We start from the raw sequence: 20,212 nt of genomic DNA, 5'->3' as shown, positions 1-20,212 counted from the left end.
GAAGGAAGGTACAACTTCTCTCTCTACCAATCTGCTATTTCCTGTCTTCACACCAAATTATATTGAAGCTATAGGAAATCCTCATGGTTAAGAGAACTGTCCCTAAAAAATGTTATGGTTTCAGAATAATTTAAGTCAGTAAATAAAAAAGTAAATAAATACATAAATAAATAAAGTAATAAATAAATCAGTAAATAAAGTCTCTTTTGCTTCAGATTTTTTTTTTCTTTTTAACATTAGAGTAAAAGCTAAAGCAACCATGTCCTAAGGCAATTTGTCCTGCATTTCATAGAACCATGCCAAAGTTTGGATTAGAAAAGACCTTAAAGATCATCTTGTTCTAACTCCCTGCCATGGGCAGGGACATGTTCCACTAGACCAGGTTGCTCAATGCCCCATCCAACATGGCCTGCCAGGGATGGGGCACCCAGAGCTTCTCTGCTCAACTTGCCTCACAGTAAAGAATTTCTTCCTAATACTGAATCTAAACCTACCCTCCTGTAGTTTGAGCCATTGCCACTTGTCCTATCACAATATACCCAAGTAAAAACTCCCTCTTTGGTTTTCTTGTGTGGCCCCTTTAGATACTGAAGAGCAGCTCTAAGGTCTCCTTCTCTTCTCCAGGCTAAACACCACAGTCTTAGCCTTTCCTCACAGCAGACATGCTCCATCCCTCTTGATGACTTAAGTTTTAGCTTTCATATTATCCAGATTCTGTACTGCATTAGTTCATAAGTCTGAACTCCATATAGTGTTAGCAAGTTCTCTTCACAGTTTAGTTAGACAAAACAATCCTATTCCAAGGATTTCCAAGATGTCCAAGGACACCGTTGCAGCTTCAGGCCCAAAAAGTGCAAACAACAGCAAATTGAAGAGAGCAATCTTGGAGGATGGGACTTAATAACCTGAGGCTGTGATGAGACAGTTAACCCCAATATTAAATGGACCAAAGATTTTTGTTTTAGTTACAGCAAAGAGAATTTTGGTTGGAAATAGCCATCATGATCATCAAATCCAGCTATTAACCCAGCACTGCCAAGTTAATCACTGAGACATGTCTCACATCTACACAGCTCTTAAATTCCTCCAGGTGAAGAAATTTTCTTATTATCCAACTTAAAGTTCCCTGGGTGCAACTTGAGGCCATTTCCTCTTTTCTCATTGTGATATGGTCTACCCTAAGCCTCCTTTTCTCCAGATTAAACGCCACCAGCTCCCTCAGCTGCTCCTGACAGGAGTGGCTCTCTAAGCCCTTCACAAGTTTCAAAGCTTTTTATTGGACAGTTGGTTGCTTTCATTTCCAGAAAACAAACACTGTAACTTTTGACTTTTATATGCAGCACTGTCTCCCACACACCTGTGATTATCTAGGAAAACAGGATCACATAGACCATTACATCGTGTAACAAAAATGTCATGATTCTGCCTGTGTAAAATAATTTTTTCCACCTGTTTTAGCTCAACACCAGTCAGACATTCCTTGCACACACACTTTGATCCACAGAAGATAACCCTAAGAGCATGAATTACTGGAGGATATCACCAACAGGTCTGCACTTAGAAATGTATTTATAAGCCTCCATATTGAAATGAAAGCGGAAAAACACCAACAAAAGCAGGTCCCTGGTGTTAAGCACGGCTGGTTCTGAGCTGCCTGCGATGCCAGCAGCCACGGCCTGATGGCGACGTGGATCGGGGCTGAGGATAACCCTGGGCAGACCGCCGGCAAGGGGTGGAGGTGAGAATCAGTGAAACTGGACCCTGTATTGTCAGACACTGACAGAGGTCAGTCCCCGGACAGCTGGAGAGCCCTGAGCAACCAGGGAAAAACAATCTGGAGGCTGGGATATAGGATCTATTCTTTATCTGCACCATCGTGTTCCAGCAGGGTTGTTAATCATTATTTCATTTGTATTCTCAGTCTGTATTCATTATTTTATCTGAGATCTGATAACTCCAAACTTAGAAAAATCTGTTCTGTTTCTCTGATCACCACCATGAAAACTTACCTGTATTTCTGAAATGAAGTTGAGATGGACAATGTCTTTGCTTACTAACACTCACCTTCAACACAATGAGACTTTTCTGTTCATCTTCACTTTTGTTTTTCTTATTTTCTCTCCCCATTCTTTCAACTCCCTTTCTAACCCCTCACTGTCCTTTACCTCATTTCACTGAAGATTCTATTATTTCCATATGATTTTTAGATCTAAACTACTTTGTTTTCATCTCTTTTTTACTTTAAACTTGAAAATGTTTCTATGGTGAACAGACAGAAAGCATTCCAGTGGAACATTATCAGAATTCCCCCAGAAGTGAAAAACCTTTTCCCCTGTAACTCTTAATCCATCCTAATTCCAAGTCGTCCAAACACACAGACAAAACACAGGAAGTTAAACTGAAGCTACAACTACTTGAAACCCAACCAAGCTATGTCAGAGCAGCTGGACATAGAAAACTGTATTTGCAGACCACTCAGGGAAGTTACACTGTTTTCTATCATCCATTCACAGTGCCTACAATGTCCTTAAACTCTTTATGTTTAAACTCGTGATGCACCTCTCTTGATGCCAAGGAGATAGAACAGTATAGAAGTGTGGTGCAGATTATTAGCATAAAATGAGTCTAATGAAAGCAAACGAAAATTTCAAAAATCAAAATCAATTTGATTTTTCTTTTACCTGAAGTAACCTCTTAATGCAATCAGGGTGGCTGTTCTTTGCTGCAAGATGTAAAGCACTGTGCCCTAAAAGAATAAAAGCAAAGCAAATTAATTATTCAATCATGCCAAAGCACAGGAATAAAACCTTCCATGTCAAAGGAAAAATCTTGAATTATCTGTCTTGTTCCTATCACAACACATAAAAAGTAAGGGTAGAGAAAATAAAGTAAAAACCTACATCAAGCAGAATGTCTTTACTACCTGTTCAGACAAGTAACAGAATAATCTTAAAGTCTTAATTCATATAAAGGAGTGACACAAACATTGTATCAGACTACACCTAGGAAGAAGCAAGTCTAAAATTGTACATTATGTCTTGTTTCTTAGAAAACAATTTTCCAGTATTACACAGCCTCCCTTGCACACGGATGTCTGTCGGTGTCATGATTTTTGCTATTTGGCAATGAAAATGTACCCAGCATCAAGAGCAAAACATGCCAAATTCACCACCTACAAATATATTAAGTTTGTGTCATCCATGAAGTAGACACAGAAGACTCAAACACAGGCCTGCTTTGGTTTGCACCTCACAGATTTCCTATTCTCTATCAAATACAGGTCTGCATTGGTTTTCATTTAGCTGAATTCATGATGATTTACTGATTATGGATTTATGATGAAACACTGAAGTCTCTCCTTCAGCTTCATCTTACAGAGCATCTGAAAAATTGATGGCAAGACAGCAAAAGCAGAAATTATCCATGCAACTAAGAAAAGAAGGACCCAGGATTTAGTACTCAATAAAGACAAAGACACTTGTGACAGGAAGCTCTCATTGCAAATGGTGTGACTTTCACATAGAAGGATTTCACTAAAGAGTAGTGGGCTGACACTCTCAGGTGGAAGTAGGCAGGCAACCTTTTACTACCCAAGTGATCAATAATTCATCAGGCAAGGTGAAGCACGAGTTTGGAATTATAGTCTGCATCAGGTACATATATTCCCTTATCATTACATAAAATACGAATGCTTCTTCCACTATCACAGACACTTCTTTATATATGGAGGTAAATGATTCCCACATATGACAGAGATTCCCTCAGGCTGCAGTAAGTGGCAAAACAGAACTCATGAGCCCAGCAATTACAGATCATTACTGGAAAGACAGAATGCTGACAGGTCATCCAGGTGGCTGAGCTAGCCAGAGAAAATGCTGGGCACAGATTCTGAAGAAGTGTCGACTGAAATCTATTAAGAAGAGTTTGCCAGTTTCAAATTCAGCTCCCATCACTCTCCTAGCAGAGCAGTAATTAAGCACAGGACTTTTGAGAACTGAGACATCATACTTAACAGCTCTCAGCTCTGTTTCGGCCTGTATCAGCTGTTTTCACTGTGTCATAATCCTGAAGAATTGTCTTACTGCAACTCCTATAAAATTAATGGGATTAATAGCTTGGATAAACATGAAAGTAAAACTGAAGATCTTGATGCAACCTGTAATAATAAGAAGAGGTGGGGAGGATAATTATTTTCTTCTTCTCTTTTTTTTCACTTAAAAATAACAATTTAAAAACATCAAGCAAATATTTTATATCTGGAGCCCACTACAAACACTGAAATGTATAGCATTAGGACAAAAGATTTTAAGGACTTTAGATTCTGAATTCTCCGTGCAGGAAAGCAAATATACCCAAACCTGCAAGTGTTACAACTGCTTTTCCTACAGGGTGTGTGGGGAAAAGCAAAATTGTCAAATCTGTGTTTTCACTCTGCACATCAATGACTATGTAAGCAAATTGAGTGTATCATGCTACTGGTATAGAGAGACATACCTGCACCATCTTGGGCTGTCACATCTGCACCATGTGTCACCATGATCCTGAGGCACTCTGCATGCCCTTTCGTGGCTGCCAGGTGAAAACTGGAAGAGAGCATTTACATGTCTTTTATTATTATTAAAATATCTTTTCTCTTTCATTCACTAACTTCACATAGGCAAATTCTTTCCTCCCTGTCCTTAGATCTTTTGGTATCTTTCCATTTCCTCCCAGGAAGATAACAGCTCTGGAAGTGAGATGGCACATCAGAAAGACTTTGTAGTCATACTTCCATACTGCAGGTCAGACAACGTGTTCATTTTGGGACCCTTCTTACAAGAAAGATGTTGATGTTCTGGAACATGTCCAGAGAAGGGTAATGAGGCTGGCAAAGATTTGAGAACAAGTTATATGAGGAGCAGCTGAAGGAGCTGAGGATGTTTATTCTGGAGAAAAGGAGGCTCAAGAGGGACCTTATGACTCTCTACAGATGCCTGACAGGAGGGTGTAGCCTGCTGGGGGTTGGTCTCTTCTCCCAGGTAACTTGGGATAGGATGAGAGGAAATGGCCTCAAGCTGCACCAGGGGAGGTTAGATTGGGCATGAGGAAAAACTTCTTGACTGAAAGGGTTGTCAAGCACTGGAAAAAGCTGCCCAGGGAGTTGGTGGTGTTACTATCCCTGGAAGGCTCTTGGACATACTTAAGACACAGGCAGATGTGACACTGGTGGGGGAACACTGTTTAGTGGTGGATGTGGGTTGCTGGGTTAATGGTTGGACTGAATGATCTTAGAGGTCTTTTCCAACCTGAACAACCCCATGATTCTATGATTTTACATGGGCTGCTGTCTCATCAGCTCATATCATATACTTTATGTACTTTATCTAGTCTCACACAATTTCTAGACTTATGTCCCTAGTGATATAATACCATCCCAAAGAATGCCTGGGCTTGGGGAATTAATAAAGAAAACAATCATAATAACTGACTTTGTTCTAGATATTTTAGTCAGAGTAGTCAGATTTAGTCAGATTTAGTTAGATTTTCCCCTTTCAGTGGACAAAATTTAGTTCCTCTAAAACATGATTCTGCATTTCCTTAATTAAACTACCTCAAGTTGTATTTCTGCACTGTCCTTTATAAAGCTCATCTTTCCTTTGTGTATGGGTGGGGGAAAACACTTTACTCTGAGTATCACCTGGAGAAATCAAAGCTACTGAATATTTGAGAGATTGTGCCAGAGATGTATTTTTCCACTTGTGGTTTTGCTGTTCACTTCAAGCACTTGCTTGCTTAAACAGTGTGAAACTGCAGACATTACCAACCACACCATGGCAGGATGCACTTCCAAGCATCAATTACCTAAGATGTAATTACAGAACAAACCAAAGAAATTATACTGAATTCAAGCCTTTTTACAGCTGAGATTTTATGTTTGACATCCTCAAGGTGGGCACATCAACATTCACAGAAGCAGTGCTACAGAGATGATGCTGACTTCATTTTGCCCTGAAGCAAAAATGAAGGGAAAGCTTCTGAAAACAGAGAAGTTTTATATCCTCCTGATGCATGACATACCAGTGCTGTCAAGTTTTAAGATATGGGCAGACATCCTGCTACCAATGTGAGTCCTACCAACATCAGCCTGATGCGCACAGAGCAGTTTTTTCAGTGGGAGTTACATAAAACAAAAATTAAAGACAAAACACTTCTAATTACTATTTCTTTGTGTGTGGAAAGTTAGAACCATCATCAAATGTGCACCAAACTGAAAAAGCCAGGATTCTTGGGATGCTTTCTAATATCTTTTGAAGGAGGTATTAATTTTTTAAATTTTGTAGAAGGGATTTTCTTCTGGAATGTAAAAGAAACATCATAAATCACAGAGCCACATCAACTAATATATTTAGGAGCTTATATTTTGAACAACTGCTTCCTTTAAGTGTTAAAGCTAACACTGAAAGTTCAGCCTAACCAGGGAAACTTGGAACAACAGGCAGGAATGAAATGGGTATTTCAGACACAGAGTCTGTGAATGACAACACCATGTTTCTCTAAGCCATAGACTTCTTGAAAACTCAGCAGAGAAAGAGACCTACAGACAACATCTCGCAAAGAGAGGAGAATTAATCAAAACAGGAGAAGTCCTGGAACAGAATTGTCTACCAAGTACAGCAAACACCTCACTTCCTAGGAGGAGTCCTTCCTTCTACACTGGCTGCTGCTGATTGCAAATGGCAGACAGGCAGCACTTAAGCCTTTCTCTGCAAATATAAAAGCATTCTGTGTGTTCATCCTGTGAATTCTACTGCCATAATCAAACTGAAGAGTTAACACGTCCAGGAGCACAAGCAGGGCTGCTGCTGTCTGTTCTCCAGTCATTCAAAATCAAAACTTCATGTACTTGGTGACCAATGCAAAGTTGTGTAAACATTCTTTGGAAGAAATGGTTTCTCAGGCTCTGGGAAAATGACTGGGGGAGGGACACAAGAGGAGTCTGACAAATTCCAACACCTCTAATTTAGCCAGCACAACATACCAGCAAAATACCAAAACATGTTCTGATACATTTGTGTAAACACAAAATACAATCAAATTCTCTTATGTATTAGGAAGACTGTGAAACACACACTTGGCTAACTTACATTTGACAATATTCATAGTAATAATAAATACCTGAATAATAATAACTTGGCTAAATCTGGGGCACTGAGATTTTACGGACAGACTTTGTAGGACGGCGCCAAATGCAACATGAACACGCAAGTGCTAAAGAAGTTTTATTTAGGTAAAATCTGACTGTAAAAAAATATCAGAGAAAATTAAAAATAACTCTTTTCAGGCTATGCTCCTATGAACACATGAATCCCACCAACAAAAACAATTCCCATGGCAGTTCTCAACAAGTCATCACACACGCAGATGTTTTATTTCACAAAGAACGGCTTGCTGTGTGTCTCCTCTCTGCATCCTTTTTCTGGTACTACCTCTAACATGAACCTGTGGTGAGATATTTTTTTCTTAACAGTCTCAGAGCAATTGGAAGGGAATGGGGGATATGCTTACTTAACTGCTGATTTAGTTAACAGAGTCCTGCTCTATAGAGAGAACAACTCCAGAACGGAATGAACCTATCACAGTCATATTAAAGCTAAACTATTAGTGTTGGACAAACCCTCCCCCTTAAGAAGCAATTCTGATTTTAAAGTTAATAGCCCCTGCTTTGGTTTGGGGTTTTTTTGCATCGGTTTTGTTTTTTGGGGTTTTTTTTGGTTTTTTTTTTTAAGGTTTTTTGAAGTTAAAAAAACCCAAACAAACAAAATAGCCGACTCAAACAAACAAAGAAAAACCCCAAACCCAAACACTTGAGTAGTAAATACTGAAGAATCCTATATAGCAAGGCAGGGTCTTGAAACAAAGAAGACTGTAGACAATCATTTCAGAATAATTCCTAACAAGCTACATAATTTCCTAAAATACTTGAGGCAAAAACTGCAGGTTTCCAAATACTGGAGTTCTCACCATCTGGACGCCTTAAAGAGTGGTGCATTTTACTTGCATCTCCTATGAATAAACTTTCCTTGATATGAAAGCAAACAACTTTTCCTCCCATTTCCTGGTTGTGCAATGACTTAGGTACACAAAAACAAACATGTAAGACTTCATTTGGACCAAGGGCCACACTGAGGGTTGGATTCTCATTCAGCTGAAGATCCCATTACAACATAGTTCATTTTCCCTTCACAATAGCTAAGCCTGTTACTGCCACTTAGAGCTACGTCTTGATAGCTCAGCCTGAACTGTTTTGAGATAGATTACTTTTATTGCTGCAAAACATTTCTGTTCTTCCTGAGGAGCAGGATGGTCTCTTTTTGTTGTATCCAGACGTTTCAGTGAGCAGAGGAGCAGCTACCATTCCCAGTGATTCAAGACCCACCTCTGCAGCAGGTAGAAGATCAGTAGGTTGACACTTCTTTTTCCTACTGGGAATGTACAGGTCTCATATTTACTCAGTACTTAACAAGAAAAGGTGAAAAATTATGTTAGTTGTGAAGGATGCAAAGCCCAGTTGGAATAAACAGACTTTTAGAGTGAAAGTGAATTCATTTCATGAGGTTCAGGTTCAACTGAAGGATATCACCTCAAAATCTTGTCAGGACCTCAAATTTTTTAACCTGAAATGTTACTCAAATAAAACCCCCACATTGATAGAGGCTTTTTATGATGCTTGCTGCCTGAACAGAGGACACAGCTGTGTATGACATCCCTGAACTACTCTGAAGCAGCAGATTTTTTACAGATAGATGTCAACGGGTGAAGCACTTACATCTGTCCTAAACAGCCCATGCCTTATTGAGGGCAAATGACCTTTTCCCCATTTTGGTCACAATATTAAACCAGCAAGGGAATGAAGACTTCTTTAACCAGCATCTGACAGACAAAGCACAAGAGTTCAGATAGAGCCAGTCTTTGACAAAAGACCAAGAATGAGTGTTTCCAAAAATTATTTAAATGTCAGTCTAACTCAAATGAAAAAGGACTGTAATTTTTACCACTCAGTTCACATAAAACTTTTCTTTACAAATCATTACACCATAAGTAGAAAGAAATAATCCACATTTAGGGGTTAGACTTGTAAAACTGTAGCTGATGGCAATTGCTAAGGTGGTATTAGCAGTAAGACATGGCTCTGCTAAATTCAGGTTCTCTTCTTAACCATTTGCAGAGCTGCTTCCTGCAAATCCTCTTACTGAATGGTATTTTGACAGCTGGCTTAAAACAACTGGGTGGTCCATATATCTAGGGGAAGTGCTGCAAAAGTAAAGAGAAATGTGATAAAATCAGAAAAAAATAAATATCAAGTCTTAATTTAAGACAATAACCTTCTAACAAAGAAATTATCATTTGCAAAAAGAAAAACGGGGTGGCGGGGGGAAAGCAGAATTACACCCAATCAGAGGGTTCAATCTCTGTTTGGCAAGGTCATGCTCCAGAGTTTTTTCTGGGCAGAATTAGCATACTCTGTAACAGATTTTCTCCAAGCCCTGAAAGCACTTCAACACACTACTTACCGAAGTCCAAAGCCAATAAGGAATTTGGCTGAACTATGGATGCTAAGTGAATATTGTATTTGCTATTTCCTATTATGACAAACATGGAAACCAGTCAAACTTATATGCAACTGTATAATACTATTGTTCTCTGCAATTTCAATCTGAGTGCTCTGAAAATATTTTAAGTGCAATAATGTTTGAAAAACACTATGAACTCATATACACTCATTGTCAAGGTTTATTTTGAGTAAAAACATCCCTCCCCAAGGCAGATCATTCTTCTTCATTTTCTAATGGATGTCAACCCTTTGTTGACTTTTAAAAAGTCTAACTTGCCTTCCAACAATTTGATGATTTATAGTTTCCCCACCAACCAATACCTTCACACAAACAAGAATGATAAAGATACAAAGCTGCATAGAGACCTTGTATTGCTGATAAAATAAAAGAAAAAAATATAAAAAAATTGAATACATTTAAGCTTTGCTACTACCAGATCAGACAGCCAAGCAATTCACCAGCTACCTCAGCCACAAAGTGACTTACTGATAACCTGGCTGACTTTCTGAACTAACTGGAGCTTTTATATATTTTAGAAGCAGCACCTAGCTTACAATGCTATCCCTCAAGGCCTCAACTCCTCCTTCAATAACAACAGCTAAAATAAACACAGTAGATGAAATCCAGCTTTTGGTTGCTTTCCACCACAGGCTGAGTGGCAGAAGCACCAAGAGCTGGTCTGAAGGAGAAAGGGCCACGAGTTACTAGAGCAGCACATTCTTTGCATGAAGAGAATAGCTGGTGTCACACAGGAGGAAGTCCAGTGTGGCCTCCTCTCACATGTAGCACCATGACCAGTCGCTGTAGAAGAATATGGTTTACCGATCGGTGAAGGGCTTGAGATTTTATCAGCACTAAAACAATTTTGAAAGTAAACCCTTTTCGATACACCTCAAACCTAATAATAGAGAAATGACCACCCTCAGATTAAATGATTGGGAAAGCTCCGTAACAGTTCTGAGTGGGAGGTGTCTTCTGCCTTTCTCTGCAAGCCCTCTCTGGGTTGTGCTTTCTCCTTGCACCAGCAGAGGCAGGCAGGTTACTGTGTGGCTGGTGAGCAGGCACAGGAAACAAAACCAGTTGGAAACCAAAGCTGCCTTCCACTGCTTCATCACACAGCACAGAGGCAATCTGTTCATGAAAAATAAGGAGCAGCATGTAGAATTCACCTTTAACCTAAAATGAAACCATTAATGTTTTGCTATGAAAGTCAAAGGGAACTTCATCTTTTCCTAACTGCATTACCAAGATACTGTCACTCATTTGGGACAATATATGTTGTAGGTAGAACAAGTAATTTAGTTATTGAGGAGCCATACTGATGTCTGGCAGATCAGACTGTCTTAAAAGAAAATTAGACATCTACAGATAATCACTATCAATACTTACCAGTTCTTTGGGGATTTTTATTATTTTCTTTAAACAAATAAAAATTACAGCTTCACACTGCACCCATTTTACCTACTCCCAAGAGCAACTGTAAAAAACGTGGCTTTTCAATAATGGTGGCATTCCATATCATTATCTTGTCACTTGCATACATGCAGCCGAAAGAGTTCAAAAATTATCTTAGGAGGAAGAAAGGAAATACTTTTTGTTTTCAAATCAGAGCTGGCACCAGTACAAGCTGAGAAAATTATGTTTTTAGAGTTTTAAAACAGTCAGTCAATGAGTTGCTGCAAACAGCTTCTAGAGTGCAGTGCAAGATTTTAAGAAGTTGACAGAGGCGGGTATGGATTTACCAGGAGCTGTATGAGATTATTTTCCCCTCTCTCCCCTTTAGCACCACCCACAGTAAAGTGAACTGCTGCACACAGACTGTATCCTTCTATTTTAATATGAGATGGCATCTGCCCTGCCCCAGTACACACAGAACCCTCTGACAAAAATCCTGCATGCCCCTTCTGTGTAGCATGTATTTTAGGACAACTGTCAAAAAACCAACAAAACCAAAAAACCCACCACTTTTGAAACCAAAACAATGCAGTTTTCATATGAAGTTTCATATATGAAACCAAAACAATGCAGTTTTCATATAAAGTTTCCATCTTTACATCATAGCATGAAAAGTCTTGTTTCAATCATACACACCTCAAGCTATAGGACATTAATAAAAGGCAAGCCTCTTTAATGGCTGTTTTCTTGTAGAAAAGAAGCAATTGCGTCATGCAACAGAGGAGCTGGGAAGCTACAGACTCCTGATTTTAGCCTTCAAACTCAGCAAAATATCCACCCAGCTGCTCTTCAGAGAGATTTCTGGGATCCCCAGCAGCTTTATACTTTTCATTCTCAGGTTGTGCTCTAGCAGTTCCATTTTCACATACAGTTTTCTTTGGCAAACTCTATTACCACATTAACACAAACTCCCACTTCAAGTCTGAAATGTATGGACTTTCCTTCCATGTACCATTACTTGTAAACACAAGTGCTCACAATTTAGATTTACCACATAAAGTTTCTTGAACAGTGTCTATTTTAAAATTCCTCAGGAACTAATGTCAGCGAAATGCAACAGAGATTCTGCAAGCAGAAGCTTCAAGGCATTCCTAGATGTTGACAGAAAGTCTGAAATTTAGACATACTTTTTTTATTTTTGGAGTAGTAAAAATTAGTACTTTTTAAAGTAGTACTTTCTAAAAGTAAAAAAAAAAACCAAAAAATTGAGTTGTAGGGTAGAAAAATAGCAAAGTATGACAAACGATGAAGTCTCAGAAAGCATAAAGAGCCCAGAAATCTGTGCAGCGTGGCCTGAGCCTCCAAAGCCAAGGAAGGCAGACAAGTAGGGAAGATTACTTCTGATAGTTTCTTTAAGACCACATCCCATGTATAAAGTCCAAACAGGTGCTCAGTTACCTTCTCAGTATTCATGCCCAATGGCACATCATCTTTTTAGCACAGCGTGAAATCCCTGAGGATGTGCCCAGGTAAAGATGACTTTCTTCCAGAAGCTGGGTAAAACCAGCTAGACATCTTCAGTCCTTTCAAGGCCCAACAGAGTTCAAAGTTAAAGTTAAGCCCAAAGATGAGAGCAACAACTACATAGTGCAACACAACTCACTTGGTGTTGCTGCCTGTGGGTCAGCAATTGCTGATAATCACCTTTGTATATGGAAAGTCATGAACATTAGAGCAATTTAATCCCGAACCATGTTGGCCTAACAAGAGGCCAGGAAAAGGCTCAAAAGAGGAAGAGCAATTGAGTAAAGGTTAATCTAAAGCAAATATTTTCGTAGTGTGAAAATCCAGCAAGACTTAAGAACTGCATCTAGTCCTCCAAGAACCGATGAGCAGAAATATCCTTATGAACCTGAGGGATACTGACAAGTGATAGCTCAGGATATGTTGTCCTTGATGTTTCTGTACCTTTTAGGTTCATAATACTTCCCATCTCTTCAGATTTGAAGCAACTGTTTGGATGTGCTTATTTTTTTATTAAGCTGTACAAAATGAACTTCTCGTACTTCATGGGATATTCGCAAACCAAGTGCAATAACATGTACTCATAGTAATCACTCTACTTGTAACACATTCAAAGACCACTGGTTAATATGACCACTTCGTATTTTTTTAGAAGAAACTCCTTGGATTATTATGGCAATATACTTTTTATTGTGTATTTCAGAATAACTATACTACTTAAGATTCCATATACTGGAAGACAACTAGGGGCTGGGCCACAGGCATGTGCAACTTCAGAGCTTTTCTGAATTTTTCATTTACTTTCCAGCTACCTTTCAGCAGTTTCCTAACACAGGACTGTAAAGAAGATAGCAGAAAACAGAGTGAAACATAAATCTAGTAAATAAGCAGCCACCAGCACAGTCTACTGCCTGAGACCTCAGTTTGAAGTTAAAAAAAAAAAACTTAAGTAAATTCAGCATTTACACATTACTCTGTTTCGGCTGTCTGCTCCCCTTCCTAGATTAGAGTACGTTTTTATGCCAGTAACAGCCAGTGGGTATAATTAAAATCTACACATACAGCTCATTTGGTTGCATAAATCTTTGAAAAACATGTAAAACAACTGCAGCCCATTATGTAGATATAAATCTGAAAAACAACTGCAGCCTTAACCCTGTCCCCCCCAGCCTTGAAGAGGTTGATTCTGGCCCAACCCATGAGAGGCACGCTTCCTTCATGGCTCTCCTGCCAGCTCAGATGGGACAAGTGCAGGGAGCAGGCACAGCATTCCCCACGGGAAACTGGGGCGCTGGGTTTTGCCTCCACATGAGCCAAACTGCAGCTGTTTCAACCCAGGCATACAAAAACTCCCAATCATCCAGGCTCTCCTCTGATCCAAGCAACTGACAAACGTGTTGAAAGCCAGCCAGGTCTGGCAAAATCTGGGTGTTTGGCAACTCTGCAAATGGAGCTGCATCAACAGGGAATTCCAGTGGCTGCCTCATGCTGCAGTACAGGTTTGGCCAATCCTGCCTGTAGGCGGGAGGCTCACAGGCTCACCCAAACACGAGTACAAGGGCCCTTCAGAAGAGGATTTGCTTCCCTCTGAGATGACAGTCCCACTAAAAGACAATGAAATACAAAATCTCTTAAGAATAGCCATCAGCTGTGTAAAAAGGACATTTAGAACAGAAGACACAAGCTGGCTCAAGAAATTGCAGACTGGTTGTTTTGCCTTTGAACTTCAGATATCATCTGCATGAAGCCCCATGCATGTAAGATGCAAAATCCATTGGGATTCTTAATGCTCAGAGAACTTTATATGGAATAGGGAGTTTGTTTTTTAAATACATGGAATTTGTTTGATTTACAACATAGGAAATCACTAAAGAGATAAAGTAAAAAGTTTAGGATCTTTGGAACTGAAATACAACTAAAAATGATTAATTTCTGTCTCTTCAGAAGATGGCCTGTTTTTTTTTCCCTAATAACATGAAGCTACAAAAATGCTAAAATAGCCTATAAAAATTACTTTAAAAATGACAGAGCCTGGATGCTGTTGATTTCAAATTCTGTCAAAAGTGTAGGCAAGAACTAAAAACTGGATCATGAAATTTTCCAACTCCAGTTGGAAGGGTCAAGTGAGGGGTCAAAACCATCAGAAACGGTCTACACAGTTTCAGTCAAGAGCCAGGAACAAACCACTATCATGAATTCCCCTGCATGGATCTCATTTAAAAGCCTGCATGATTGTCAATGGTGCTTGTAGGCAGTGTGGATTTTTTCATGTATTGCCATGATTTGATTATGAAATCAAAGTTAAGTATTGCTCCACTGTTGTGGAGATAAAAGCATTCCCTCTCACCATACATGAACAATCAGCTCATACTAAACATAATAGAAAGTTAATTAGCCCAATTTAGTATCCTGGCAGTGGACACATTAATCCAACCATGGCCTAGCATTTCTGAGCATTTGTCTAAAGTTGAAAGCAATTTTTCAGGAAACTTAATATCAACATCTTAATTAAATTATATCCCTAGCAAAGCTGCAGGGCAGGGGAGGGGACAAAAAATGAACAATCATGATTTAAACCTTAAAAAAACTTCAAAAAATATTTAGAAAGACAAAAGCTTTTACACCCAGATCTCCCATGGAAATAAAACTTCACAAGACATTTTGGAATAAGAACCAGATTTCAGCCGTCTGTTGGACAGAGATGAAACAAAGGTTGACATCCCTGTGGTCTTTCTTACTTTGTCCATGTTCAGAAACCTAGACATTATTGCGACCATCAGAAATTAAATACTGTGATAAAAGTAATTTTTTTTTTCCTCAGAGATCAAATCGATGTACAGCTCTTCAGCAGCCTGACCCTTGCATTTGTGTGCATCTACATGATGCACTTTTACAGCCCATTTCTCTACCTGGGCAGTGATTTCTTGCCACATTTCAGCAGCCCAGATGGGTTTCCCTCTGCACTACCAATTGCTCCTTTTCTGTCAGTCCAGACACAACCACAGAGTGTTTGCCAACATCCAAAAGTCAGTGTAGAGGTAGGGCACTGTTCATTTCTCTCATTCAGCAATTTATAAAGCCAGCAGGCTTTATATATAAAGCTCTGCAACCTGTGCTTCAGTGCCCCCCACTTCTGAGGCAGCTCAAACCCCTTCATAAACTCCCAGAATCTCCTTCTCAGCTGGGGTGTAGCTGGCCTCAAATCCTCTGTATCCCAGACTCCAGAAGCCAAGAGGTTATCCTTGAGTCTCTTCGGGTCCCTTCTTCCCTAGGCTCAAGGAAGGACCATTCTCCCTGGCTGCAGTGTACAGCACATTCCTCACATCCTGCCCCGTTCTGACTGGCCTAAGGGCTTCTGCATGGGCAATCTCCTGCTTAACTTGTTCAAAAACTTCTTGTTGGTCAGGGCCCCATTTGAGATCATGCTTCCAAGTTACTTGACAGAGAGGGCTGACGGTCTGACTGTGCTCTGGAATATGCATTCTCCAAACCCCACAATGCCTAGGAAAGTCTGTGCCTCCTTCAATCTAGCTGGCAGGGACACAGCTGCTATTTTGCTGGCCACACCTACTGGAACTTAACAACTTCTATCCTCCCTTTTTACTCCTAAAACAGAATTTCCTGAGCAGGTCCCTTGACCTTACTTTGCTCTATGGTCTGCAGGGGAAGCCGTGTGAGGAGCAGCTGAGACTGACAGGACACCTCATTGCAGTTACAACACGCTCACAAGTGAGAGCAAATTGGGGGCAGGCACTGATCTCTGCTCTGTGGAGACAGTGACAGGACCTGAGGGAATGGCCTGAAGTTGTGTCAGGGGAGGTTTAGGTTGGGTATCAGCAAAAGGTTCTTCCCCAGAGGGTGGCTGGGCACTGGAACTGCTCCCCAGGGCAGTGGTCAAAGCACCAAGCCTGACAGAATTCAAAATGTCTGGACCATGCTCTCAGGCACATGGTCTGACTCTTGGGGTGTCTGGTGCAGGGACAGGACTTGGACTTTGATGTTTTTTATGGGTCCCATCCAACTCAAATTGTGCATCATTCTATGTAATCTTCCAATAGCTTCTTTTAAGGTAAATATTATTACATAGAAGGAAACATTCTCTCTCAAAGGTAATTAAAACATTATCTACTTTTCAAGAAGTGATGTTTTTCATGCGACTTGTCCCCACCTCCTTATTCAGTAAGATCCAAAAGGAAGAAAACAAAAATGAATATTATGTACATAACAAATATCAAGTATTTGCAGTTGGAATATGCTCCAAAATTTATTTTTAGTTCAACCTCCAAGGCATTAAGAGTCTCTTTCAAATGAAAATATATCTTTTCTATTAACTGCTATTGGCAGTAGTTTTGTGAAAGAGTCCTTAAAGCATAAATTTGCAGAAGTTTCTAAAGCTTTTTTGTACCATTGTTAGAGTAATTTTATTGAACAACAACTGATTCAATTGCAGATTAAAAAAATGTACAGAGATCTATTGTTTCACTTAATAGCCAAAAGCATTTAATTCTAGTTTAGTACCTTGCAGAAACATGCAAACATGGCAGTAATGGACTGGCACACTGACAAAATAACTTCAGGACAAGGAAGTGCTACCATTTATACACTGTAAATCCTTTCCAAAATCATTCCCCCACCCCCATCCCTTCACTTCCCCTCAATAATGGCAGTAGCTTCTTAAAATAACAGCCCATTTGAACACTTGATCTTGTGGAAAGTGCAGCACATGAATGAATCCAATCCGATCATTCCCGAAAGGGATCTTTTTGAAAGCCTTTTTTTTGTTAGTTTAAGTGGATTCAAATGATCAAATTCCAAGCTGGAAAGCCCCATATTTTTGTTTAAGATAACTGGACCAAAAGAAAAAGCAACCAACCTATCTGGCAAAGTAAGACTACAATGACAGAGTCAGATTTCCAGATAGGTTCTATTACAACTATGCTTGGCAATAGTCTGTGCTATGTGAGTGGGAGCAACAATGGAACTGTGTCAACTTATGCCAAAGGTGGATTTGCTCCATGGCCTTAAAAGTGATTTATTGTTTATAGAAAGAACTTAGTCAAAGGCAGGGTGACGGTGTGGAAAGTCAAGCAAGTCTTAAAAAACTATAATTTCATTACTCTGAAAAGGTCTTTTTTAAGTACCTTTTTTTTAAAGAGATACTGCTGAGGAGTTAAACCTCCTAATGAAAATTTGTAAATATTATCTCTAAGAAAAATCTACCTTAGTAGTAGATACCTTAAATTAATGAGGTACCTAGACCTCATTATTTTAAGCACCTCCATTTTATTGCATGTCCACAAGTCACAAAATAAAGGACCTAAATGATAGGGATTAAAAAGGACACAAAGAGGAAATTTAGGAGGTAATGTCCAGAACTGGGCCAAAGCTGGAGCACATCATAGCAGGACTCAGTGGGATGATACATACTGTACACAACAGGACCAATAAAGAATACCCTCAGAGCTGGTCTCTGTTCCTTTCAGCTCAAGCATTTTATAATAGGAAGCTATCTAATTATAAAATGACAACTTAAAAGTACTTCTCTAAGCATGAAAAATTATCCTCTCCACATTCTGTTTAAAATAATAAACTATATTACTATATCTCAAAAATCTGGACAGCACTGTAAATTTTGTTTGTAGGGTTGTTAACAAAAAGACTGAGAAAGAAAAGTCTTAAAAGAAACACGTCACACCTTAAGGGTACAGACAACGATGGAGCTAACAAACCAAACAAAATATTGCAAAATATTGTAATTGTTTCTCCTTTTTGTTTTCAACCACATTCCAAAGTCTTTAATCACATTATACAGTCTGTTACATAATTGAATCCACCACGTTCTTCTGGTTAGTCAACTTCATCCTAACTAAGTAAACAAACACATCAATATGTACTCACAGGGATCAATAGAACGCTCATCCAAAGAGCTCCCTTCCCACATGGCACTGCAGACAACTTTCTAAAATGCAACCAGCAAAACCACCTGAGCCTTGTGAGGTTCAACAAGGCCAAGTGATGGTCCTGTACCTGGGTCGGGGCAAACCCAAGCACAAACACAGGCTGGGCATGAACAGACCCAGAACAGCCCTGCCCAGAAGGACTTGGGGTGCTGGTGGAAAAGAGGCTGGACATGAGCTGACAATGTCAGTTCACAGAAATCATACCCTGCTCTTCATCCAAATAATTCTGTGGGCAGCAGGTCAAGAAAGGTGATTCTGCCTCTCTACTCTGCCCTCATGAGAGGGAGCACTGGTCCATGCCATGTCTCTCCAGGCTGTAGACAGGAGTTTTGTGCAGGACAGCGTCAAGTGCTCTGAACAAGTACAGGCAGATGATGTTGTTGCTCTTCCCTCATGCACCACAGCTGGGACGCCACTGCAGAAGGCCAACAAATTTGTCAGCCATTATTTGCCTTTATTGAAGTCATGGTGGCTGTCACCAATCACTGCCTTATTTTCCATGTGCAAGGCTCATGAGAGGAGGCTTTGGGGAGACCTTGGAGCACCTTCCAGTACCTAAGACAGAACCTACAATAAAGCTGGAGAGAAGGGCGTATAGAGATAGGACAAAGTGAGTGGCTTCAAACTGAAAAAGGGTGGATTTAAATGAAGTAATAAGAAATCCTTTACTGAGAAAGAGGTGAGGCACTGTAAGAGGTTGAGCAGAGAGGTTGTGGAAGAACCATGCCTGAAGTGTTCAAGGCTAGGTTGGACTGGGCTTTGAGCAATGTGGCCATATGTGGGTGTCCCTGCCCATGGCAGGAGGCTTGGAATAAGATGATCTTTAAGATCTCTTCTAATCCAAACCATTCTGTGATTTTGTGAAATCTGAGCACAGGGGTGGACAGCTCTCCCAAAAAGCCCTGTGCAGATCGTGATTTCCCAGCACATGAGTTGCTGATGTTAAGGTGGAGTAGCCAACAAACCAGCACCATATTCTTGCAGCACACCAACAGACCTTAGTGCTGGGCTGCAGAAGGGTCTCTAAGCAGAGCTTCTGAGGCTAGGCAAAAACAGCTGTGTCAGACACCCAGGCACACAGCAGGAATGAAGCGCTGGCATCATACTGCAAATGTAGGAGATGCTGCAGAAATGATGGCTGAACTCCATTTTGTACACACCAAAAAAATACTCTAGAGTGATAAAAACACAAACAAGACACAGCCCAATAGCAACAAGACATGCTGGAGAACATTTCTGTGCCACCTTTGGCAGCTATGTCTCTCCAGGTTAGTGTCATTGCTCCCACACCTGTCAGTCTCTATCTTTCAAAATGTAGACAGAAATAACCTGAGCAGGTCTGCTAAATTTCCCAAAGCATTGGAAACAGAATGAGACGTGACATGGTGTATTTCTGCATCACAGCAACACTGCTTTTCTTTCTTCTCTCTCAAGCTGCCTTTTAAACCACAACACAGGAAAAAAATTTAAAAGTAAACGACAATCAAATGAGCACACAGAACAAGAAGCAGCAGAGATCTTTATAGCACTAACTCACATTTATTCCAAGCAACTAAAAGAAGTATTTGCAACTGCATTATTAGTAACACCATCATTCATATAAATATATGCCGACTGACCTAGTAGCTGCAGTCAAAGAATGAGAATGGGAATTTTTTTATTGTAACCATGTAAAGCTCAAAAATTGTTGCACCAATACCTAGCTACTTTCTTAGAGTTAAGAGATACTAATAAATTCAG

General features: G+C 39.8%; 1 protein-coding gene across 4 annotated transcripts in view; it reads right to left on the bottom strand.

Annotated features, from left to right (window-relative positions):
• RAI14 (retinoic acid induced 14) overlaps nt 1–20,212 on the bottom strand; it is an 85,437-nt gene that overhangs the window by 15,370 nt on the left and 49,855 nt on the right. For all 4 annotated transcript variants that reach the window (XM_036403098.2, XM_036403101.2, XM_036403099.1 and 1 more), the window contains 2 exons: nt 4,495–4,583; nt 2,682–2,746 (listed from right to left, as the gene is read on the bottom strand). In XM_036403098.2, coding sequence (XP_036258991.1) covers nt 2,682–2,746; nt 4,495–4,583 — 154 coding nt within the window. The remainder of the gene's footprint in view (nt 1–2,681; nt 2,747–4,494; nt 4,584–20,212) is intronic.

Source organism: Molothrus ater, chromosome Z, assembly GCF_012460135.2.
Source record: "Molothrus ater isolate BHLD 08-10-18 breed brown headed cowbird chromosome Z, BPBGC_Mater_1.1, whole genome shotgun sequence".
In the NCBI taxonomy this organism is placed as follows: Eukaryota; Metazoa; Chordata; class Aves; order Passeriformes; family Icteridae; genus Molothrus; species Molothrus ater.
This window is presented reverse-complemented; position numbering and strand designations above follow the sequence as displayed.